Source organism: Bidens hawaiensis, unplaced genomic scaffold, assembly GCF_021521415.1.
Source record: "Bidens hawaiensis isolate Kalapana, Puna unplaced genomic scaffold, B.hawaiensis_p1.1 tig00001433_1, whole genome shotgun sequence".
NCBI classification, from domain to species: domain Eukaryota; kingdom Viridiplantae; phylum Streptophyta; class Magnoliopsida; order Asterales; family Asteraceae; genus Bidens; species Bidens hawaiensis.
The window spans coordinates 40,192-66,631 of record NW_027491080.1 but is presented as its reverse complement, the minus strand read 5'-3'; the positions used below and the strand labels follow the sequence as shown (position 1 = coordinate 66,631).

General features: G+C 34.0%; 4 protein-coding genes across 4 annotated transcripts; 2 read left to right on the top strand and 2 right to left on the bottom strand.

The window, feature by feature from the left end:
- The first annotated feature begins 232 nt into the window (after positions 1–232).
- Positions 233–2,472, top strand: LOC143575814 (uncharacterized). Its single transcript, XM_077060086.1, has 5 exons — positions 233–458; positions 535–620; positions 715–1,359; positions 1,444–1,573; positions 1,840–2,472. Exons 1-5 carry the CDS (start codon positions 374–376, stop codon positions 2,418–2,420), a joined length of 1,527 nt encoding a protein of 508 aa, XP_076916201.1. The 5' UTR covers positions 233–373; the 3' UTR covers positions 2,421–2,472.
- Positions 2,473–4,084: 1,612 nt separating this feature from the next.
- On the top strand, positions 4,085–14,428 carry LOC143576058 (DNA-directed RNA polymerase III subunit 1-like). The gene is made up of 23 exons (XM_077060254.1): positions 4,085–4,302; positions 5,450–5,599; positions 6,692–6,869; positions 6,957–7,141; positions 7,326–7,438; positions 7,621–7,720; positions 7,821–8,045; positions 8,420–8,568; positions 8,642–8,783; positions 8,867–9,007; positions 9,343–9,531; positions 9,618–9,834; positions 10,012–10,105; positions 10,788–11,022; positions 11,110–11,301; positions 11,391–11,489; positions 11,573–12,203; positions 12,292–12,443; positions 12,538–12,693; positions 12,765–12,878; positions 13,699–13,772; positions 13,878–14,285; positions 14,356–14,428. Exons 1-23 carry the CDS (start codon positions 4,087–4,089, stop codon positions 14,402–14,404), a joined length of 4,209 nt encoding a protein of 1,402 aa, XP_076916369.1. The 5' UTR covers positions 4,085–4,086; the 3' UTR covers positions 14,405–14,428.
- Positions 14,429–15,187: 759 nt separating this feature from the next.
- LOC143575992 (uncharacterized) lies at positions 15,188–16,911 on the bottom strand. The gene is made up of 3 exons (XM_077060213.1): positions 16,446–16,911; positions 15,676–15,746; positions 15,188–15,587 (listed from the first exon to the last, which is right to left on the bottom strand). Exons 1-3 carry the CDS (start codon positions 16,521–16,523, stop codon positions 15,188–15,190), a joined length of 549 nt encoding a protein of 182 aa, XP_076916328.1. The 5' UTR covers positions 16,524–16,911.
- LOC143575981 (putative F-box protein PP2-B12) lies at positions 16,565–20,302 on the bottom strand. The gene is made up of 4 exons (XM_077060208.1): positions 19,279–20,302; positions 17,286–17,435; positions 17,044–17,150; positions 16,565–16,961 (listed from the first exon to the last, which is right to left on the bottom strand). Exons 1-4 carry the CDS (start codon positions 19,753–19,755, stop codon positions 16,565–16,567), a joined length of 1,131 nt encoding a protein of 376 aa, XP_076916323.1. The 5' UTR covers positions 19,756–20,302.
- Between the last annotated feature and the right edge of the window lie 6,138 nt (positions 20,303–26,440).

Sequence of the window (26,440 nt, the reverse complement as noted above, 5' to 3'; positions counted from 1 at the left end):
GTGGAGTTGTTACTCATTTGAGATAGTAAATTAAACAACACAACACTCTCAGTTTCTTGTTAATTCACACATGGGTATCCTAAATTAATCAACATGTTATTATGTTAATAATAATAATATCCCACCTACACTCTCCTTTTGCCGTTTGTTGTTATCATTATTATTTAAGTGGCTGGAAACCAAGTGTTTATAATTATGGGTTGTCTTTTCTCTTGTTGGGTACTCACTGTCTCACCTATCTTTACTTTTCCTTTTGATTTCATCATTTGTTTGTAATTAATTAATGTTCAATTCAAAAGCTTATACTTTGGGCTCATGCAGGTACTTGGTTTTTGGAATAATAGCAATCAAGTTTGGTAATTGAACGGTTCGAATGGCGAAAGTGATGTGGGTTGAAGATGAACACGGTCGTCCACGGTGCATGTCTGGCTTATTTTGTGCTCTGAAACATGCCAAGTGTAAGCAAAACAAATGGTGGATTCATAATGTTTTGTTTTAAGTGTATGAAATAACTTAATGTTTGATTTTCTTTAGGTAACAAAAAGTACAAGAGGGTGTTGGATGATCAAGATCATTTTGAAGTTTTGAAACTATTTGATGCCAAAACAAGTCATATACTGGTATGCTATTATGTTATTGGATAAATTTTTTATAAAGTTTACTGATTCGATACAGAAAACAAAATGGTAAATGTTTTTGGATGATGTTTTTTAGGTGGATCATAGTAATAGGAAAAGGTCGTTAAAAGCGCGAATAAAGGCGTTAATTTCTGAAGATCAAGATTTTGTTTCGAGTCCAAAGTTGCAAAGGACTTATTCAATTCATCATTTGGAAACCAATGAATGGGTTCATCCAATTATTTTCTTTCCTGAAAATGTTATAGAAAGAACAGTGAGTTCTAATTGTTCTAAAACACATGCTAAGATTACAAATCCTGAGGTAAACGATTCTCGGGATATTTTGGACATGCTAGAAGTTGATAAAGAGTTATTCATCAGCACATTACGAGACGGTTCGTTATCTTCTGACACGAAACCAAAATTGATGCCTATGAAGCTCAAAGATAAACTGAATGAAAGTTGCACCATTTCGAAAGCCGGAAAGACAAAGAACTCAAATGACGATGTTAATGGTAAGAATATTATTTGTCTTAGAAGAATATCTTCACACAAAGAGTCTGCTACCGGGTTTCTTGATTTTAGTGTCAGTAAGGCCACTCTGCGTGCTTCTAGAAGCTTGAAGTTAACAGACAGAAGCGAAAATCAAGGTTCTTGTGACGTTTATTTGTTTAGAAGTTGTAGCCAAAATGAAAGAAATCTAGTTTCTTTATATACACAAAATTGCGAGTCCTTGAATGAAGTGATGGATAAAAGTGATACTTTTTTAGAAAACGAGCATTCGTCTAAGGCTAAATCTTCTGCATTTTGTGACAATGCACACGAGTTTAAAGTCGAGCAAATTAATTATCAGATTTCACGGGAAATTACTCAAGAAAGGCCTGCTTTAGTTTCTGAGCATTGTCCACAAGACGAAAAAGTTCAAATCACAAAAGGTAACTTAGTGTTGTGTGTGTGTGTAACCAAAAAATGGTTAATGGGTAATTCTGTAGCAGTGAAAATGGGTCGAAGCAGACAGACCCGAAACACATTTTCTTCAAAAATGTTGGTAAATAGTTAAGTGTGATAAATATGACCAAAAATTACATTATTTCTGTAGTAATCTGAATTTTTAAATAAAAGGAACTATGAGGTTTTATGCAATAAAGATAACATTATTCATCGATTTTTGACCTTTTTTATTTTGAGATAATCCTAAATTAAAGGTTTTAATGAATTTCAGGTTTTCAAAAATATGTTGAGAAGGAGATCAAGACTGTCAACAATAAGAAACAAATCGGATCGTCAGTTAAAGACGATGATTTCACTTATGTGAAGAAGATTCTCGAACGTTCAGGCTTCATCAAGATCGGTTTGCACCAAACATGGTATTCCTCGAATCAGCCATTAGACCCGTTTGTGTTTCAAGAAATAGAATCTCACTATTTCCATGATCCAGAACGGTTTGCAGAGGAGGTTAATGAATTATCTCACCGTTTACTAATCTTTGATTTGGTTGATGATGTTTTGCTTACTATGTATGAAAGATCATTTACATGCTACCCGAAAAAACCGTCATCTAGCTGCCACATTAGTCCTGTCCCAACTAGATCACTTGTTCTTGATCAAGTTTGGAACAATGTTAGCCGAATGCTCAACTTTAAACATGATACTAATGAATCTTTAAACGATATTGTGTCTCGAGATTTGAGAAGTGATGACGGTTGGATGAATTTGCAGTTGGATTATGAAAGTGTTGGACTTGATTTGGAAGATTTGATTCTTGATGAAGTTTTGGATGAAATAGTATATGAATTGCTTTGAGAAGGGAATATAGGAAAACAGGCTGATGGAAGGGGTAGATTGGTCATTTTTCTTATTTAGTTTAGGTTCATTGAGTTAGCTTCCATTTAGAATAAGATGATGCATGGAAGTGTATAGTTTGATGGCAGTAGAAGTTTTGGAGAAAAATGTCAAATAGGGTGTCCTTGTGGGTGTACTTTGTAAATGTTAGTTTTGGATGTATCATAAACTGTTATTTTTTTTGTATTATATTGTGATACCGCTCACTGCTTATTCGAAGAATAATCACATGTCATCGTCGATCATCATAACTGTAAACCTCCGATCAATAAATTTTGCAAGTATGCCTCTATCAGCCGCCAACACATGCCCCCGTGCCATGTTTGATTCTGAAGCCACACATCACCCGACCCGAAATCAATGTATTAATTATAGCTTACATGATGCTTTCCATTCACCGATTCGACTTGTTAAGTGTTCCCGTTTGTGTCACCGGATCCGTTAGTAACTCAACAAACCTAAGTTGTCTTGTGTCATGCTTGTTTCTATATTATAAAAAAAAGAAGGTTACGTATATTATTTTTGTTATTTTATCAGGCATTTGGCAATCAAAGGAATGTCCAAGCATACCTACAAAGAGAACGCTAGCGGGCTTATAGCCTAGCGCTATCAAGGTGTGTGAGAAGATGTTTCCGCATAAATGGTTAGCGTTCTAGTCTTATGTAAACAAATGTATAGATTTAGAAGTAGTTTAGAGAGTGTGTAAGTTAACAGGGAAAAAATAAAAGTTAAATTATTCTAGTGAATGATAGTTCACTCGAGCACTAAACAATCACTATGAAACTTAAAATAATAAATTATAAAGTATATCTTTAGTTGATGTATGTTTAACATAAATTCTGTTTATACTGTGTTTATATATATTCATGAGATATTATATTGTAGTATTATATACAATGGAATGCGACACAATACCAAAACAATTAGGTTTAATTAACCAGCATGGCTCTTTAAATAAACAAGTGGTATTAGGGTTAATATGTTTAATAAATAAATTGATTTGTTAACCAGTTTAATTTATACACAAATTAGATTTTAATAAAATAAAATTATAGATAACATCATTTATGTTTATATAAAACTGCATGTTTCATTATTTATCTTTAAAAATCACGCTTAATATCATTCATATTAATGATAACAGTTTATGTCTTTTACACTAACAGCTGTTAAAAGTTTTAGTTACTTTTTGAAGATGACAATTCTACCCTCATCTATACATACCAACTATTTAATTTTCATAATTATAATTATCTTTGCTATGCTTAATATCAATTTTGCTTACTATTTTGATCAAATTTACGTAAAACAACATAGAACACACGTCAAATAACATTCATTTATTTATTTAACATTTCGACGTCTTAGTCTAGTTTTTCCTTATTTCATGTTTTAACATATCGTAAATCAATCCGTGATGTGCGAGTTAACGCCCTCAACACGTGTGTACGTTCCAACGTTTTCACGGTCTGTTTTGGTACGGTTTAACATATATTACATAGGCCAAGCCCGGCAACCTCCAAAACCCTGGGCCACACTCACGAACAAAACCGCATATGCCATCTTCATTCGATCTCATTCATTCCCACTGTTCTCAAAACCCTAAACCCTAACCACCACCACAATGATGAACAAAGGTCTAGTACAGGACACCTCGATCTCATTCACCAAGCAACCGTACATCGAAGATACTGGTCCACGAAAAATCAAGCGAATCGATTTCTCGTTGTTTTCTGAAGCGGATATACTGAAAATGGGGGAAGCTCAAGTGTACCGTGCCCAATGTTACGGCAGTGAGGATGGCAGAAGCACTGTTGCTAGTGGCTTGTTGGATTCACGCATGGTAATGTTGCTCTACTTTATTATTATTATTATTATTGTTGTTGTTGTTGCTTGTGAGGTCATGTTATTGTATTGTTGCTGTGGATTATTAGGGTTTAGGCAGTGTTTGGGATTAATTTTGCAAACTGGTTATCTTATTATTGGCGGTTTTGAGTCTCCGGATCAGTGTTGTAGGACTCGTTAGTCGTACCCTGACTAGTGATTAATCGGATTGGAATTTTATATGTAATTTTTCAAAATTATACCGACTAGTGATTGTTCTGGAGACACTGGGGTCTCGCTGGAAGCAGCCTCTCTATCCCTAGGGATAGAGGTAAGGTTTGCGTATTAATAGCTTTTGCTATTTGTGCAATTTACTAGGTATGATTGTTGTTGTTGTTGTTGTGTGTGTGTATATTTATTTTGCGAAAGCACATATATTTAACTCGAAACGACATATATTTACCTTGTATGAAATACATTTAGGTAACTTCGCAAGATACATATATGTACATCAGGAATGTAAATATTTTTTTATTTATTTTTTTTGGTTTTGGCAAAGACTAATAACGAGGTTTTAAGTTAAAGGTGGTTTTTGTTGGACCAATTTTGGCCAGTTTTAACTGGTGCCGATTAGGTGAAATCTTATCGGTAGCCCCCTGATTTATCTTTTACAACATTGTTTTGGATGGAGCTGATCAATTTAAAGTAGATTATCTAAATGGTTTTCAACATTCTCAATCTTTTCAATCCAAAGCATAATCAATCTGTCTAAACACTTTTAATAGTGTTATGACTCATGAAACATGCTTAAGCAATAATTTGGTGTTTTACACACCAATTTATCAAAGTTTTGTTTTAGATTGTTCTTGACTCATTTCAATTTCTCAACCACATTCATGAGTTATTCATGTTAAATTTTGAAATTAAACACTTGTAACAAGTGCTATACATAATTTGCATCCTTGTTTTTTTTGAGTCATATGACTATATCAGTGCTTTTGGTTGAAAATTGAGCTGGATAATAAGTTGTACAATATCTCTTTGCTTTCTAAATTATGCTACATTTTTTTTGTTTTGCTTGGTTGAATGCATTAACTAATTTCTTATTTTCATTAAGTAGTTTTTTTAGTTAATTGAGTTTGAAAGGCATGTATTTGGTATTTCAGGGTCCTCCAAACAAGTCTGCCATATGTGAGACATGCCATGGTGATTTTGCTAACTGTCCTGGTCACTTTGGTTACCTGAAACTCACGTTGCCAGTGTTTAACGTTGGGTATTTATCTTATATTGTGGAAATTTTGAAGTGCATATGCAAGGTATGTACCTTTGGTTTATGTTCACTGGAAATTGTTGTTTGATATTGATCTTGATCAGTTTTGTAAACATCCCAACGAAAACGAACGAGACATGCTCGTGCTCGTTAACTTCGACTGAGCAAACTATCGAATACAAACAGTTAAGCGAAGGGGGTCTTGTTGTTTGTGTTCTTCGTTAAGATAGTTGGTGTGTTTGTGCTCATTTATATTTGTTTGTTAATAGTATTAACGAACGGTTCACGAGTATAAACGGATGGACATAATTGAACATAGATGAACGAACATAACGAGTGGACACCAACTAATTAAATGTGAACATCAATCTGTTGGGCTTAAAATTTAAAAAGCTAAACCAAATCAGTGGGTCTAAAAACTTACTGAATATATAAACAAATGAACTTTAATGAATGCAAAAGAACGAAGGTAAGAGAATTCACAGCCCATCCACCATTCATAACCTCATTCTTACATTTTAAGAAAAATGACTGAAAAACATGAAAAACACCTCTACATCCCATCCCACATATCCATCATCATCCCCCATATTTTTATGGGAAAACAAACTAATCCCCCAAATTTGCTTTTAACTATTCTTCCCCATATATATTTTTTAATGCTTTTTATTGGTGGATGAGTGGATGAAAGAGAGAGTATAATAAAAATAATTATTAAAAAGGTATTATTTAATTGCATGGAGATAATATTGGGAATGGAATGTAGGATGTAGGAGTTTTCTAAATAGTGATAAACAAATATAGAAAAATGTGATTTTTGGTTAAATTATAGGGTTAGAGATGGGGGATGGGATCTGAATGCTCTAAACGAGTGTAAATGAACGAATGAGTATTCATGTTTGTTTGTTTAACTAAATGATATTTAATAAACGAACTTCCTGCTAAGCAGTTCCCGAACGGTTCATTGAACTCTCGGTTCATTTACAGGCCAAATCTTGATAAACAAACATTATTTGGTTGGATTTCTGCGTTTCCAAACTATTGTATTACACATATATATATATATATCAAAGTTGTAGTTTTTACATTTTACATGTGACTTTTGTTTTTATAATTCTCATGTGTTTTTCTTTTTCAGTTTTGTTCTCGTATATTGTTGTCTGAGGAAGAACGTTTAGGATTTTTAAAGAAAATGAGAAATCCAACAACGAATCATTTGATGAAGAATGAAACTTATAAAAAGGTAGTTAAAAGGTGCACCGCAATGGCAAGTAGCAAGAAGGCGGTAACATGCTCCAGATGTGGTTATATAAATGGTTAAAAGCTTACCCTATTTTTTGTAATTTTTTTAAATTTTCTGTCACTTTATTGTTTCACTAATTGTTTTTAATGAAAAATTACAGGTATAGTCAAAAGAGCTGTTGGAACAGTGGGAGTCATACATGATCGTACCAAGGTTCAAGATAATACCTCAAAGGAATCAGATGATACTATATCTAACATGAAGGAGAAGAAGACACCTGCCCATTTATTTTCAATGTTAAACCCTGACAAAGTTCTTAAACTTTTTAAGAAGATGCTCGATGTGGTATAGTTAACTTCCGCTTCATTGTAGAGTTAACTTTATCATGTCATGAACTTTATAAATCAACTAAAACTAGTGTTTGAATATAAGTTAGTACATGATATTGTAACATTATATATCATTAACTTTTGACATATTTTCGTTGGCCATTACTTGTGAATAATTTAATTTTCTCATTGTCTTACAGGATTGTGATTTGCTTTATCTTGCTGATAGACCTGAGAAACTCATTATATCGGCCATTCCTGTTCCTCCACTACCTATTCGTCCATCTGTCAAAATTGATGGCACATCAACAAGGTTAACTTCAGTTCCAAATTTCTTATTTTGTTCTCTTGCTAATTGCTAATGCATATTATACTAAAAGAACTATATACTAAAATGAAACGGTTAACGTATTAATTACCATGTCTTATTGCTGATACATGATCATGAAAACTAAGGGTTCAAATGTCTTACAAGTTGTATATTCTATCTTGCAGCAATGAAAATGATGTTACCCTGAAATTGGGAGATATTATAAGATTTAATGCTGCAGCTAATAGTGTGTTAACTGACCCAAATTGTTCTATCAAACAGCTGGTATGGTTTTCTTGTAATTCTATATGGTTTTTTCAACTTAAAAATAACAAAACCCTTGTAATTTTATACTCTGATGTATTTTATAATGATGATCTTATAGGTTTCTTGGGAGCATCTGCAATTTTCAGTTGCACAGTATATAAACAGTGACATTCGTTTACCACCATCATTTACCATGATCCAAAACTCTTCCAAGCCAACTGCTGGTCTATTTCAACGTTTGAAAGGAAAACAAGGACGTATACGTGGGAATCTATCCGGGAAACGTGTCGAGTATACCGGCCGGACTGTTATTTCTCCCGACCCGAATCTAAAGATTACAGAGGTATGTAAATTTCACACCTTTATATGAGAACGGGTCGGTTCGGGTCACATAGGTTTGATAATGGTCAAACTGGTATGCTATAAAAAAGGTCTCTTAATATGGAACGGGACGTCAATGTGGTAAATAGGTCAGAAGTAATATTATATTTAACGGGTGTATGTCAATTCATACGTCCCATATGACCTGTTTTGACTGCCATAGATATGATGAGTGAATTGTGACCACTGACGAGTCATATGGCCATCATACGACCAGTAGTCCAGTATGATGTGGCAGACATGGTGTGATACGGACCCATATAACATGCTAGTCACTTGTGATCTTGAATGCTTTTATGAGACTTGATTTCTTGTGATGAGATATTATTGATCCAGGTGGCGATTCCTATCTTAATGGCTCGGGTTTTGACTTACCCTGAGCGTGTTTCACATCACAATATAGAGAGACTCAGGCATGCGGTGCGTAATGGTGCCTCAAAATACCCTGGTGCAAAGTTTATCAGAAAGCCAGATGACACCTTGCTGTAAGTGCTTTGACCCGTTTTACCTGTTCCTTTTTAGATTTGACACATTTGACCTGTTAGTGTACTGGGACAGGTCGTTGAGTATTAATGCTAGAAAGCGTTTGGCTGATGAGATGAAATTTGGTGACGTAGTTCACCGACACTTAATAGATGGCGATGTTGTCCTTTTCAACAGACAACCAAGTTTGCATCGCATGTCGATCATGAGTCACAGAGTGAGTTCGATGAATCTTATATTTATTAAAAGCTGTGATTTTTTTTAACTGTCATTAATCTTTTTGTTATTTGGTGTATGTAGGCAAGAATTATGCCTTGGAGGACATTGAGATTCAATGAATCTGTTTGTAATCCATACAATGCTGACTTTGATGGTGATGAGATGAATATGCATGTTCCACAAACCGAAGAGGCCCGAACAGAAGCTCTAATGCTAATGGGGGTAATCATCTACAAACTTTTTAAATTACCTATTTGCCCTTTGATTTTCTTAATATCATATTAAATCTTGCGAATACCAATTAACACTTCATATCTGTGAACTATGTTCAAAGCATAGTTGTCTTCATATCTGATTTTGTTTTGTTTACTATGAGGTGTAAAGTGGGAATCTGTTGCTGTACTTTTGGCTTTTGAAACATTAAGTATGATAAAATTAGATTTGTAGCGTAATTTTAAACTTTTAGAAGGATATATATGAATTTTGATACGACGCATTATTATTAATGTTATTGTTATATATATTGCCACTTGATTTTTCTTTGTTAAATTCTGCAGGTGCAAAACAATTTATGCACACCAAAAAACGGGGAGATTTTGGTTGCATCCACCCAAGATTTTTTGACATCTTCATTCCTTATAACAAGAAAAGACACATTTTATGATCGTGCTTCATTTTCACTCATGTGTTGTTATATGGGTGATGCAATGGATACACTTGATTTACCAACTCCTGCTGTTATTAAGGCAAGATTTAATAGAAACCATTCTAAATTTCATTTGCACCTATGTTGTTTAATTCATAACTGTTTATTTTACTATTTGTTTTTCAGCCAATTGAGCTTTGGACTGGCAAACAGTTATTTAGTGTATTGTTGAGACCACATGCAGATATGAAAGTTTATTTGAATCTGACTCTTACTGAAAAGAGTTACAGAAAACCGAGTGGAAAAGGAGTCAAACCTTATGAGACAATGTGCCCGAATGATGGATATGTCTGCATTTACAACAGTGAACTTATAAGTGGCCAGCTTGGAAAGGCTACTTTAGGTTTGTTTTCAGTCTTTTTCAATGTTGTAACGGTTCAAAACAGACTTTTTGGTACATCTTAAAATGGGTTGGGTTTTTTTAGCATCAACATTGAGCGGATCAAGTATATGATTACAGAAAAAACATTACTTAAACAAAAAGAGAGTACTTTACTCACATTTTATTTGGCTGCTATAGGGAATGGAAACAAGGATGGACTTTACTCGGTTCTTCTTAGGGACTACAATTCACATGCTGCAGCTTCTTGTATGAACCGCTTAGCAAAACTAAGGTATGCTTTTATACACACACACACATGCAATAGATTAGAAACCCGTGTATTATACATGTTGAGTAAAGGAAGTGATAAAATAGTTAGTAATGAAGATTAGGAATTATAAGACGATATTTTGAGATATTTAGGTATGAAGATTATATTTGGGTCATAGAATTGTGCCACGTGGCACTGCATTTACGTATTTATAAAGTATATAGATACAGAAAAATGTTATGTTATTTTATACGTTTTAAAGTTTTTATATAAAAGTTAATTGATTATCTTAAACCTTGAATTGTCCTAAGACAATTATTTTACTCCGCTCATAAAGTCATATGAATTATATTATGTTTTCTAGATGTTTAAAAACAATTAGATACCATGCATATACCAAAGTTAGAAATTATATGATAGGAGAATAGTAGAGGGCTTAATGTTAATTACTTTATTTAATTTAGTTATTAAAGTCTAATACCTATAAGCAAAAATCCATGCATTTAGGAAGAAAACGAAAAAAAAGCGGTAAAAAACAATGTTGGGGTCACAAATTTGTGCCAAGTGGCACTACGCTTATTTATTTATCAAGTATAAAGATAAAGATATGTAATACATATACATTTATATATTTGTTTGTATATATATGTATGTAAATTACTGATGGAGTGATATATGGATGGATGATATTATTTTGACGCAGTGCTCGATGGATAGGAAATCATGGATTCTCAATTGGAATTGATGATGTTCAACCTGGAGATAACTTGAATGAGAATACACTTAGAATTATTTCTGAAGGAAATAATAAATGTGAAAATTTCATAGTTGATTTTAATAAAGGGAAGCTCAAGTTGCAACCTGGTTGTAATGCTGCTCAGACCCTTGAAGCTGAGATAACAGGTGTTCTAAATAAAATCAGAGATGAAACTGGGAAGGTGATACATCGTTTTCCTGCTTAATAATTTATTAACGTTTAAAGACTTTATCTAGAAGTGATGGAAATGATTATTCGTTTTTATAAGGTTTGTATGGATAAACTGCATTGGAGGAACAGCCCCTTGATTATGTCTCAGTGTGGGTCGAAGGGATCTCCTATCAATATTAGTCAAATGGTTGCATGTGTTGGTCAACAGTCAGTTGGAGGTCAACGTGCTCCAAATGGATTTATTGACCGAAGTCTTCCACATTTTCCAAGACAGTCAAAAACTCCTGCTGTATGTTTTTGCTCTCATGGTCAGGGGTCATGTATTAACTATTAACTGTAAATTTATCTAATAGTTTCTTTCTTTTTTTCTGAATGCAGGCGAAAGGGTTTGTAGCGAATTCGTTTTATAGCGGTTTAAGGGCTACCGAGTTTTTCTTCCACACAATGGGAGGACGAGAAGGGCTTGTGGATACAGCGGTAAACTTCTAGTCTTTAAACAAATAATTATTGTTCAGAAATCATGTAGTTTTCTAAAGGTTTGTCTATTTATATGATGACAGGTTAAGACAGCTGACACTGGTTATATGTCGCGAAGACTGATAAAGGGATTGGAAGACTTATCTGTTTACTATGACAACACAGTACGGGATTCCAGTGCTTGTATTGTTCAGTTTACATACGGTGGTGACGGGCGGGACCCGTCTCAGATGGAAGGAAAAGCTGGATTTCCTCTCAATTTTGACCGCTTATTAATGAAAGTCAAGGCTACATGTCCAGCTGGCCAACATAGAGGCATTTCCGCTTCAGAGATTCGTGAAGCGGTTGATGAACGTCTTTCAATGCATGATATGACTCCAGAAGGTGGTTGCTCTGAGGACTTCAGGAAGAACTTAAAACAGTTTATTTACAAATATGCTACAAACTTAGAAATGACTAAACGAGCACTTCTACCGCATGGTGATGAACAGTTAGATGATGAAGAATCTGGTATTATTGAAAAGGTTGCTCAAAGTATATGCGGCATAACTTCTCAGCAGCTGCAGGTATTCTTAAATATGTGCATATATCGTTATCATCAAAAAAAGGTTGATGCTGGAACAAATATTGGTGCAATTGGTGCTCAAAGTATTGGTGAACCGGGGACACAAATGACCTTAAAAACCTTTCATTTTGCTGGAGTTGCAAGCATGAGTATCCTTTTGTTATTATTGTTATCATTATTGTTGTTTTTCGTTTAATCATAATATCTAGAGTTATGTACTACTTAACTCTTTGCCAGATGTCACACTTGGTGTTCCTCGTATCAAGGAAATTATAAACGCAGCCAAGAAAATTAGCACACCTGTCATTACAGCAAAACTCAGAACTAATGATAACATAGCATTTGCTAAGTTGGTCAAAGGTCAAATGGAGAGAACTCTTTTGGGCCAGGTTTGATATATTTTTTATAATTTAAAGATGCTTTTATCAAGGTTTTAGTATAAAAGGTTTTAATAACAATTTGAGTTGGATTATTTTAATGTAGGTTGCAAAGAGTATAAAGCTTATACTGGGATCAAGATCTGCTTCTATTGTTATTAGCCTTGACAATTCAACAATTCAAGCTTTACAACTCTCTATAGATGCATATACTGTGAAGGAATCAATACTAAAAACTCCTAAAATGAAACTGAAAGAACATGTAAGAATTATTTATATATTTACCATGAAATTGTTTTATATACTTACAGAAATGACTGGTTTTGTGTGCAGCATATTAGGGTTTTGAAGGCTAGGAAACTTGAAATTAGTCCCGCGTCTGATAGGGATAAACTATATTTTGAACTTCATTCGCTCAGAAAAAAGCTTCCAACAGTTGTTGTTAAGGTAAGAGGTTCGAAAAGGATTTAAGGTTTTAGTCCGGTAGCTGTAAACGAGTTGAACCGAGTCTAGCCTGCGTGAACTCGAAATTAAACGAGGAAGCTCGCCTCAGCTCGGGCATGAGCTCGAAATTAAACGAGCCAACGGGCCTAGCGGAGCTGCTCGGTTTAAAAAATGAGCCGGCTCGGTTTAGGTCGTTTGAAATCAAGTTTTTTAGCTAGCTTTATTCGAGTGGGGTACGAGCTAATAACCATTTTAGTTCAAATGTTTAAATTACTTCTTTTAATCCATTACTTTCATTTTCGTATCAAATTTAATACAGTACTAAGTCCGTCATATAAAAGGGCATTTTGGTCTTTTGTTATGGGATACAACCATTAATGGACATGGTACAAGTTTTTATTCAAAAATACAAATAACAAAAATATATATAAAAACTATAAACAACCCCTGGCCAACTTCATCGTCCCCAAACCTTGTTTGTCACCACCTTCTGGCTAGGTAGGTAACATATAAGAGAGAGAAAGTAGAGAGAGAGAGAGAGAGAGAGAGAGTATAGTGGGTTACACTAGGGTATATTTGTATCATCTGCATTAATATGTGTACTTGGGATAAAAAGACTAGAATGCCCCTTTATTTATCTGCGTTAAATGTGGAGTGGATGTACACAAATAAAATTAATTGGCTAAAAAAGCCAAAAAAAGACTATTGAACTTAAATGGTTGTTCGGGTCAAACAACAGGGACTAAAATCGTATATAAAGTGTTTTTATACTCGGTGTGTCAAATATGATTACAAATATCTAACGGGTTCATATGATTGACAGGGCATTGGTACTATTGAACGAGCTGTAATAAACAAAAAGAAAGAGCAGGACAAGTTTAATTTGCTTGTTGAAGGGTATGCTTGTCTTTAGTTACACAATAATAATAATAATAATAATAATAATAATAATAATAATAATGATAATGATAATGATAATGATAATAAAACTCTTATTTTCAGAACGGGTCTGCAAGCAGTTATGGGGATTGAAGGAATTAATGGACATGAAACGACAACTAATCATATATTCGAAGTAAACAGTACACTCGGGATTGAAGCTGCAAGAAGGTCGATTATTAAAGAGATCCAATACACTATGGAAAGTCACGGAATGAGTATAGATATCAGACATATGATGCTTTTAGCTGATGTCATGACGTATAAGGGTGAAGTTTTGGGGATGACTCGATTTGGGGTTCAGAAAATGAAAGACAGCGTGCTGATGTTGGCTTCGTTTGAGAAAACAACGGATCATCTTTTTAATGCTTCGGTGAATGGTCGAGTAGATAAGATTGAAGGTGTTAGTGAACGTATTATCATGGGTGTACCCATGTCGACAGGCACAGGAATCATTGGAGTTAAACAAAGGTATCGTTTTTTCCATAAATAATTCGTTTATCAAATATGTTTATATTTATACGATATTTGATGGTGGCAGGGTTCCTCAATATGATCTGTGCAAGGGATCAAATGTCATCATATCTTGAGCATTAAAGTCGTCATTTTAAGTTGGATCTATAAATAGATTATCATGTTGAAGAAACAAACTTGTCTTTTAAGTTTACTATTGTAGAATACGGTTCACTTCATATATCACAAGGTACTTTCTCAAAAGTTTTTTCGTGGATTATATATATGTATATATATTTTTATTAGTTCAGTGGCTTCGTCATATTTGCCATTTAACAAGTTTTCTTTTCAAATATATAATTCCGTTGTCATACTAGTTTCATTATAAAATGAACATAACACAGCATAAATTAATTAAAATAGGTTCAAGTATATTAACCCCAAAAAAATACATTCACAATATTAGAAACGAAAAGTTTAATCAACCTTGGAAAATGACCGTTTATGATGAGTAAATGTTTTTGTTCTTATTATAAAGAGAACCCCATGGGATATTATAGTAGTAAAGTGGTGTACACCTTAACTAAATGCATGTGCGGTGATTTTAAGAGTAGAGTGGGGTAAAAAGAAAATCTGAATGTTCTATTGAAGATGAACTTTAGTTGGTTCCAGTGAACACTTGAATTGTAATTTGTAATCATACAATCACATGATAGGTTATTAGTTATCCAATTTTGGGATAGCTAAAGGGTTGTATAATTTGGGATTGTCAAGTAAAACATGGAGAAGCTAATTGCATTTGAAACAATAGCAGGAAAACACTATATGTGCACCAGAACATGGTTGGAAATATGAAAACTAAAAAATAATGCTTAAGAAGAAAGAAAATATAGGTGAGATGGTCTTATATGAAGTTAGATTTAATGAAACTCAATGTTGCGTAAAATAAGTCCAGTCATAGTTCCTTGGTAAGTTACAAGTTTCAAGTTAACAAAAATATGATCATTTTTGAACACATAATTTAAGTTGTATTTCCATACAATAACCTCCATCCATCCATCTGTCCTCTCCTTTGGAACCCAATCAGTATTATGTAAATTCCATGGTTTTTGGGGTCTAAAATAAAAAACTTTGGTTTCTTTTGTTCTCCAATGGAATTGATCACGCACTACTACCGGACCATGCAACCCGCAATGCTTATCTGAAAGCTTGAATACAAGGTAGCACACGTTTTCCTTATTTGACGACAACATTTCACTTTTAATCTTGCACTTGATGTGAAATACTTGTTCTCGTAGAAACTCAATGGTCCACTTGAATCTGCGTATGTATGATCAATAGTTTACTCACTGACTCTCAGTTTTTTAATAAACTTGTATAAGTCAGGAAGTTGGTTCAAAAAGCAAACCTGGATTCGATTGCCAATTTAGAAGAGTTGTGCACAACCTCTCTTGCACGAAGCATCTCATCTTCCTTTATCTGTAACACAATGGAAAAATATCTGAATAACTAAAACAAAGAAATGTCTAAATAATTTGAACAAAGGGGAACCCCTGTATATACAAGTACGAAGGAAATCTTAGTTAACCTATGTTCGGCCCATGGCCGATAAAGTAATCAAATCTAACAACTGCTATATATAATTAACACTCCTCGTCCAGTTGAAGCATATATGTTAATCATGCCTAATTAGCTTCAAACAAAATCTATTTGTGGTTTTTGTAGAGGTTTGGTAAACAAAATCTATTAGCTACAAACAAGTTGACATTCCATTTTCACATGCACCGACTCAGAACACCCGCAATACATTAAATATCTAGCCCCAATTAACTATCCAGTAGTTAAGCTTCCCAACCAATCACCTATATCGTTCTAGATTCTTCGTCTGCTCGAGCCCTCTAGAAGGGGCTTCTATATAGAAAGCATGTCCATGAATCATAAACTAATAACATCTAATAACTCGTACATACAATTAACTCTCTTTGTTTGGATTAATTTGACTTAACCTGAACCAAGTAATGTGAGGTTTATTTACCTTCATGTTACTTTGAGAGAACAGTAAATGTTTGATCAAGGGTTAAGAGTTTATGTTCAAAATAAGAATGAATGTGTTAGTTATACAATAGAGATTATTCTTAAAATAAAGGGACATATTCGCTATCATCATAGTTTTTGTACCTCAGTCGTCTTCGATTCTGATTCGGTGACTTGCTGGACTTTCTTTAGGTTGTTGGTATCTTCATGTTTCACCTGCATAGATTATGTAAGACCATATTATAAACTTGTAATTAGGTTATCTAAAATCGTAACACAAAGAATATATTCAAACTTGCATTTCGAATTTCTTGAAATCGAATGCCTTCAATGTAGACAGAACGCCTTCCACAATAGGATCTTGAAAAGCTTTCTAGTAAAACCTCAAAATCAGTGTCTTTCTTGTGACACAAGAATTCAAACAACTCAATCATCATCCATCCGTCTTCTCTCCATGTTGTGAAATATGCGCACAAGCTTTCGTTCCCCATTTTGTACTTTAGGTTTACATACATGGGTTTAGCATGAGATTTTCTTGAACTGGAGAATCTAAAGATGAGATAAACCTTGTAATTCGCACTTGGGCGCAAAAACAGAGTTCTTATCTTAATATGAACATTCAAATTGGAACTATCAAATATCTTCGATACTTTCGAAAACCTGCACATGTTAGTCATAAGTTAAGTGAATGATATATTTTCTTACAAAACTCATGGAGAAAGTGATACAATTAGTTACGTACCTTGACCCCTTAACGGGCCGAAACTTATGTAACGAAGGGTTTTTGTATGAAAACTTTCTTGCTGATATAATTTCATTCCCTTCCCCATTATCGCCAATTGAAAAGAACTACATACAAAGCAAAATGAATCAAACTCAAAAGTAATCATATGTATATGCCTGTACTATTTGCTGAGAAATGCTATAAACTGATGAACACTAAATTTGGTGACTATAATATTTTTTTTTTAGGATATTATTTGCATTTAAAGGATTCCTCAAGTTAATGCCATCTTGAAAGAGGATTCCTTCATGGAGCTGGTAGTAGAGTTCCTCTTTATTTCTCCCAAAGTACTCTGGGATAATTTCTTTGTAGTTTATAGGCAGTTTGGGCTCCCAGGCTTCAAAATCCTCCTATTTATCAATTAAACAATTAAGATATTATATTGGTCTGCATTTTCTTTTCAGTTTGATATCGTGAGCCATTTTTTTAACTTTGAATTGAAAAAAAAGGTTTCTAAAGAAACGAAATTGCATGCATGTCCCAAGATATGTTATATTCACGTTTGAAGAAAATTTATCATATAACCATTAAATGTTAGGAACCTTTGTTTTTTCCAGTATTTGACATAGCATTTTAAATTCTTTCATTTAATTATTTTTTGTTTCTACAAAAAAATAACCTAATGCAACATTTTTGCAACATTGTCTTTACAAAAAAAGTGAATTAGAGGAAGTTGCATTAATGCAACTCTTTTCCAAAAAGTTACATTTTAAAAGGGTTGCATTTGAAAAAAAATATATACTATTCAATAAAAAGGTTGCATTAGGTCTAATGCAACTTTATCTAATGCAGTAGGCATGCCAATGGGTCGGGTTTGGAATTTTATCGGGTTACTCAGGTAAATGGGGCTATGTTATATCAGATATATAACAAATTCCATACCCGTCCCAAATCGGTGAAAAGTAATTGCAAACTTGTCTCATACCTTAATGGGACGTCCCAAATGTTTCAGGTATTCCCATAGAGTTCGGATTTCATTGACATCTCTATTATGCAACTTATTATATATATATATATAGGGGTAGGTTATTGTACAATAACGACTTATCTACATTACGTACACGACCTTCTAGAACGTTAGATTACAAAACACGCGGTGGCGGTTTTGTAAATAACCAAAAACAAGTTTGTGATCAAATTCATCAATTACAAATCGATTCTGATCTAAATTCTGAACTCCCCACTCTATCTCATCCAATTTCTAAACCCTAATCAGAACTTAAAAGTATGAAATCTCAAAAGTCAAAAACCAAAATCAAAATAGAACGTCGTTGAACATCAAGAGTCTTCAAATTGATCAAAAATTGATGATTTAATCAATCGAATTGATGTGTAGGATGTTTTAGAATTATCAATCGATTATGAAATTGCATAATAATACACTCATTTGAGCTCCGATTAGGTTTAAAAGCTCAGGACAAAATTGTAAGACACTCAGTTAAAATGACCAAAAGGAATTGCAAACTTAAAACGTTCAGAACAAAAAGAAATTTATAACAAAAACCTAGGCAGTTCAGTACAAATCTTAAAACATTTAGAAGAAAAATCTAAGAAATTCAGAACAAAAAACTAAAAAGTTCAGAAGAAACTTAAAACGCTCAGAACAAAATCTAAGAAATTCAGATGAAAAAACTAAGTTCAGAACAAAACTTAAAACGTTCAAAACAAATATCTAAGAAGTTCAGAACAAAAATGTAAGAAATTCAGAACAAAAACTTTAAACATTCAGCACAAACCTTTAAACGTTCACAAGATCAGATCTGAAATTAAGCTTTCTATAACATGAAATTGGACATTGAAAACACTTCATATAATCTCGTAATCATCAAATAATCATCAATCGACCATCAATTTGATCATCGTTTTCATCACATGAACAAATCTTAAACGTGCTTAGACTTTTATCAGTTGAAATCAATTTCATTTTTCAAATCAATTGAAGTGTCTGCAATGGAGTCAGTGACAATAATTGAAGGTCGTAACGGTTAATTGGATAGAAACGAATTGAAAGAAATTACAATATTGCCACCGCGTGTTTTTGAAATTGATGGTGTAGAAAGTCGCGTACGTAATGTACGATAAGAGATTATTGTATTAGATCTTTAACTATACATACACACATATATATGTGTACATATATATTCTCTAATTCATATTTAAGTATCCTTACAATAGTCTATTACGCAAACTTACTTGGATCATCAAGGCCTGCTTAAGTACTCTTATAACCTTGTATCGGCTTGGGTAGTTAGTCAAATTTCCCTGTAAACATTCAATAGCAGTGGCTTGGTATATAGCCAATGATTGAGGATCAGTTTGATCCTTGATACCATCAAATATCATGTCATCAAAGTTTTTGTGTACATAGTAGTGTGCATCCACTAAATAGGCTAACGACTGAGAGTAATCCTTGCATCCCTCTGCCCACGCCAATCTCCCGTACAACATCTCAACTAAAATCACACCCAATGAGTATACATCCAAATGTATGTTGTAGTGATCTGGATTTTGTTTTTCTAGGTCAACATATCCATCAATGTTTGAAATTTTAGCATTCCAATTACCATCAAGTAGAATGCTACCACTTCTAATGTCTCCCCCTTTCACATTTCCACCATGAAGACGAATCACTCCCCTTGTAACACCGATGGCAATCTTGAGATGTTTCATCCACGTTAGACTAGGATCACCCAAATGTTTATCGAGACTTCCATTAGAGGCATGCTCATAAACAATGATCTTTTCATTCTCTTAATCACAATAGCCTTCAATACCAATGATGTTAATGCTATTATTCTCGAAAAGATTAACAACCTCCGTCAAAAACAGAATATGTGCTTGATCAGAATTTTTATCCCATCGCTTTGCAATAAAGAGGTGATCATGCCCATTAGCATGTTCAATCTTTCCTTTATAAAGTTTCCAAAATCTTCCTTTTCCTATGCAATTGCTGAAGTTTTGTGTGCCCAACTTTATAGGTTCAAGTGGGACAGAAAGTTCCTGTAAATGATCATGACACTTAATTAACTAGCTATATGAGCTAAATAATAAAATTTTTATCTAAAAATCTGTTAAATTAGTATCCAAGCGCCATCAATCACCAATTAAATATAAAAAATGTAAAAGTATATATGAATAAGCACTTTGACTCTTATAATAATCTGCATTCCACTTATTTACTATAATAAACTAAGAGATCTATTTTTAGAAATAAAAGTAACTAGTAGTATTGTTATGACCAGGGTTTGTACATGTAATTTTTAAACGACCTAGTTTTACATTCAGAAAGGGCTCAAAGCAAGAGCTAATTAATCAAATATAAGCATGAAAACTTACATGGAAGCGCAATATCTTTTCAAGTTTCATTACTACCGTAGCTGCATTTGGCCGACGGTTTTTATCATGGTCCAAGCATTCAATTGCAATATCTTCAAAATTGTTATCAAATTTTCACCGAATTTGTTCCTTTATACTCTTGAATATCATCTCATCAAGGTTCCGGTTTTCATAGTAGTGTCTAACAGCTAAATGGCCTAACAACTGAGAGTGATCCTCACACCCCTCAACCCACGCCGATCTTCCGCACAACATCTCAACTAAAATCACACCTAATGAGTAAATACCTGACTCTTTTGTTCCCCAATATTTGTTTTCTGGATCAAGGTATGCCAATGAGTTGCAATCATCATTATAGACATGTTCAGCCTTTTCGTACGTACCTTCGCGACGTGGCATCGCAAAACTAAATATTTTAGCATTCCAATCACCATCAAGTAGAATGTTACAACTTTTAATGTCTCCATGTTCTATATTGTTATCATGAAGAAATTTTAAACCTTTGGCAATATCGATGCATATCTTGAGGCGCTTCATCCATGTAAGACTAGGATCACCCAAATGTTTATTGAGTATACCATTAGAGGCATATTCATAAATGATGATGTTTTCTTTCCCTTCATTGCAATAGCCTACAAGACCAATGATGTTCTCATGTTTATACCGGGAAAGAATATAAAGCTCTGTAGAAAACTGAATAATTCTTTGACTAGACTTCATATCCCATCGCTTTGCAACAATGGTGGTACGCTCATTAGCATGTTCAACTTCTCCTTTATAAAGCTTCCAAAATCTCCCTCCTCCCATACAATTGCAATCATTGAAGTCTAAAATTATCCAAAATTATACAATTTTGTATACAATTGTATACAAAATTATACAATTGCAATCATCCAAAATTATGTTTAGTTGGTCAATAAAGGAATTTGATATGGAAAATATTCTTTCAATCAATAATTTTTTTAACCAGTTTTATTTCTTCAGTTATTGGTTTCTAGAAACAGAAATCAAAACTAATAAACACAACTTATTGATGATGAGTTTAAAGATAGACTATCAATTTGATTATTAAATTTTATTTGCATATGTGTAATTAACTGCTTAGATGTGTTTAAACATGTAAAAAAAATAAAATACAAGAGTTGTAACTTGATATTTTCTATTGTTTTCTTCCGGCCCATATTAACCCGAGTTGCTTATCGGGCTAAACCATTTACTTTAGAGCATTCATATCTCTTCCCCTATCTTCAAACCTAAAATTACACTAAAAATCATTACACTTTCTCTCTCCTTTTCAAGTAAATAATTTTTCTTATACCTTTGTCATTACCTTTTCTCTTTCATTGACTCACAAACACTTTAAAAAATTGATAAAAAATCATAGTGGGTGAACAGTTTATTTTCAAATATACAGAAAAGCGCTGCATTTTTCTTTCCTCTACTCACAACACCCTAAACTACTCCTCAAATTATAAAAACTATGCTCACATATTATTGTGGATTAGATGAGAATGCTCTTACGCATTCTTGTTTTCAAACTTACTGTATAAAATATAAATTTTGGTATCAATAAAAACATATAAAATGTTCCATTTATACCCTATGTTTTGACGACTAATGTAACCATAAACAATACGTTAAACGATTAGCAAACAACTCGCTAGCTAGTTATACATGTGTAGGAGAGTTTGCTAAGCCCAAGCTCACTAAATTTGAGTATGACTAGTTTAACTTGAAAGAGCTCGAGCTCGTTTTATTGAGCTCAATATCTAAAGCTTTATCTTGGCTCGTGTGTATTCTTTCTTTTTATTTTTGAACCGCCAACGAATCCTCCAAATGGGCTACTGGCTAAATTCACCACATCGGGATACACTCGCATTCCGATCTGGGGAAAACCCACACCTAAGGCTAACGCCCGTGAACATTCGCCCGAAGGCACGACAGTGCGGTTAGATAAAGCCCGTTCAGTTCAAGGATCCAACTATTGAACACCATCTACTCGCCGAGTCTCCCATCATCGCCTGGTGCGCCGAAACTAAATGCTCGTGTAGGCTTGTAAGCTAGTCAAGCTCGGTATATGAGCTTTTATCAAACCAATCTCGAGTAGCTCACGGGAGCTCATTTACTCACTACCAAAGATCAAGAGTAAAGATAGAAAGGAAGTTAGATTTATAAAAGAGATACTTACTTGAAAGCTTAACGCTTTCTCAAGTTCTTTGATGACGACTCCCATTGTTGGGCGCTCAAGTTGAGTTTTCGCCAAACAGTGATATGCGACTTTTGTAAATGTCTCGAAAGAATCTTGATCGACCCCTCCCCCGATTAGCATTAGAGTGTTTTCATCAATTTCCTTTATTTTTGGATCGATCAAATCATTCAAAGTTCCCTCGTTGAAGCGTTGTCGTGCAATTGATGGAAGCCTGTGCTGACCGTAAGTTTTATCACATGCCAATTTTCCACACATGATTTCAAACAGAACTACCCCGAAAGAGTAAACGTCCGATTTAGTTTTCAACCTACCGGTACTAAGATATTCTGGATCCAAGTATACATCTGTCCCAGCAATATTATTGGTAATGAGGGTGCTACCTTGCTGATTTGTAGGGTGTAACTTGGAAAGCCCAAAGTCGGCTATCTTTGCCACCCAGTTTTCGTCCAATAAAATGTTATCACTCTTTATATCTCGATGTATAATGCTTTGTCTGTCCTTTGTACTTGTGTGGAGATACTTTAATCCATGAGCAATATCAATACATATTTGTATACGTTGAGCCCAAGTAAGATTGGCCTTTTGACCAGTCTTTTCCAAATAATCAGCAAGACTTCCATTAGAAACAAACTCGTAAACGAGAATCATCTCCTCTCCCTCGTCACAAAATCCTATAAGAGAAACTATATTTGGGTGCTTAACATTGCTAAGCATTTCAATTTCTGCCAAGAAACCTTGTTCTCCTTGCGTGTCGTTTCTACTATAGATGCGTTTAACAGCCACCGTGCTATGTTTCCTTGGCAATTTGTCTTCATTTTGACCTTCGATCTCTGACAAATTTATTTCATCAATATTGAGTTTTGCTCTATACACCTTCCCGTAGGCGCCCGACCCAATACAGCATGACTCAGAAAAATTATTGGTTGCCAACTCTATATCTCTCAATCGAAATCTCAAGTTATCCAAACTTTTATCCTACAAAAACAAACTATTTTGTCATGTAATTATTACAGTTTGTAAAAAAAGCTTGTTTTTTTGTCACTTAATTGATACACACAACTTTAATAATACTACTACCTTCAAGTGCTGGGATAACAAGGAACCTTCAGCTCCCGGATCATCCTATAATAAGAATGATTATCACAATAATTAGAAATTCAATTAGCAAATGTATAGGCTATAATCTATTTATCAATTAATAGATGAAAGGTAGAAAAGCAGAGTCAGAGGATTACATGTTTGTGTTGAAGTTTCAATGCTTCCTCAAGTTTTAAGAGAACTTGCTTCATGTTTTGACGTTGTGATCGTTGCTCTTTAATGCAATAATATGCTGTTTCGGCGAACATGTTTAATGATTGTAAGTTCATTTGTTTTCTTAGATCCGGATCGATCAAATCATCTAGTGTTCCCTCTTCATAATGTGATCTCGCCAATGGAACCAAATGAAAATTATCATTGGTTTGGAAGGATGCTTCTCTCCCAAACAAGACTTCAAACAACACGACACCAAAAGAAAAGATGTCTGACTTATGAGTCAAACCAGCTGTGTTTTCGTATTCTGGATCTATATAATGTGATGAACCACAATACTTAGCAGTGAGGTGAAGAGTATTCATTTTGGATGCAAGAGCATATCTAAAATCATGTAACTTGGGTTCCCACTTGTGATCCAGTAAAATTTTAGAGCTTTTGATGTTACCATGTATGATATAGAAATTAGGGATATGAGAAATATGGTAGTCTTCTATATCATAATGAAGGTATTTCAAGGCATGTGCCCTGCTTGCGGTGCGCGCATATAATGTATATATGTGTGAACCCTCGGGTGGGCAAAAGTAAAATTGCACTAATTTTGACGTTATTTTACTAATTTTGTGAAAATAACGTTAAAAGTGATGGAAGGTTAATCAGGCATCATGTGGTGGCGTTGATAGCCGAAAGACAAGGGTACATGCACCAATCAGCCGGCGTCCCGATGATTGAGTGCTATGTGTCTTATGTAATATGTCCAAGGCTTGATGCAAAACTACTATCGAGCCGGGGGTCTCACCGGAAGCAGCCTCTCTATCCCCATGGGGTAGAGGTAAGGCTGTCTACATCTTACCCTCCTCAGACCCTACCATAGCTTTGCTATTGGTGGGATATACTGAGTACGATGATGATGATGATGATGATGATGATGATGAAGGTATTTCAAGGCATGCGAAATACTGACACATATATGCAATCTTAGCCTCCAAGTAAGGGTTGGACTATTTAGATGTTTTTCTAGACTTCCATTAGCCGCATGCTTCTCTATAATAAATTTAGCATCTCGAGTGGAGACTATTTTATAAATAGGGGCAATATTTTTATGCCTAAGCATATTATATATACCAAGCTCGTTGTAAAATATATCTTCATGTGGATATCTGCGTGCCACGATATTTACAAAGCCCCCTGATTGGAAGAGTTTTCCTTTGTAAACCTTAAAAGAGGAACCTATAGAAAGGAGATTTTTATCTGCAAAGTTGCTGGTGGCTAATTCTAGATCTAGAAGTGGGATCTCTAAGAACTCCATATAGTCACTCATACTCATGCCAAATGGGATTTCTGTTGAAGATGAGGAAGACATGTTTTGATCAAAGTATAATCAAACACCAAAATACTAGCACGCAGATGAAATGGATCAGGTAGGAAAAAATGTCAAAGGAAGTATAACATATTATTAATCATGTTTGGCAATCACAATCGGTCTTGCTAGAAATGGGAGGGTTTGGGTAATATTTGTTTTGTTTTTGGGTTCATTTGGTTTGCCTCAATTTCACGAATCACAACTCAACTCGTTTAAACCTGCTAAGTAAGAAGCGGTCACAATAGGTGAATGACGGGCGGTCAAGTAATCAGTTACTACCAGAATTCAACCACCACCTATCTGTTGCGCCCACTGTCATGACCATAAAAAAAACAATCAAAATCAAACACAAATATAAATCAAGAATTTATCATGTACAACCTAATTATATATCATGAATTGGTTAAAACTGTTTAAAAAAGTATCAGTCTTAGACATGTGCATTGATGGATACAGTTCAGCTTTATAACTAACCAGGCAACCAGCTTAAGACGCGTGTACTACACGGATAATTGATGAAAAAAGTAATATTTAATAATCAAATGAAATACAAAAATCAATAAACTTATCATACAAAGTAAAAGACAATTTATTTAGTTACTTTCGTTCTTCAAATTAGTCTTTAATATATATCAATTGAAAAATAATGGTAACGAATGATTTTAGGAACATAGTTGGTTTTAAATAGTGAGGATTGATGTGGGAGTGACAAATGACAAAAGCATCATTTTATTATAGTGTATAATTCTTTGTTGGTCGCTAATCTAATTAGCTTTAATTCGATTTCTGTATGCAATAAGTAGCAAGGATTAAGGAATAAGGTTGAGGGGTATATATAAGAGGTCCGGAGTCATATATCACATGGATGCAAGCTTATCAATTAGTTATTTTAAACAGGGAGACTCACACATCCTCTTAGTTCTAATTCTACACACCATAACTACCAACTAGGCCTGTAAACGAACCGAGCGAGCACGAACAAGGGCATGTTCATGTTCTTTCAATTAACTTTAAACGGACACAAACACGAACACTTAATCGAACACATATTTTGTGTTCATGTTTGTTTATTTAAAAATTGAACATGCTCATGTTTGTTTGTTTAAAATCTAAATGAACAGTTCACGAACATACATGAACATAACTAAATAAAGATAAACAGAGATAAAGGAACATATATGAACAAATGTAAATGA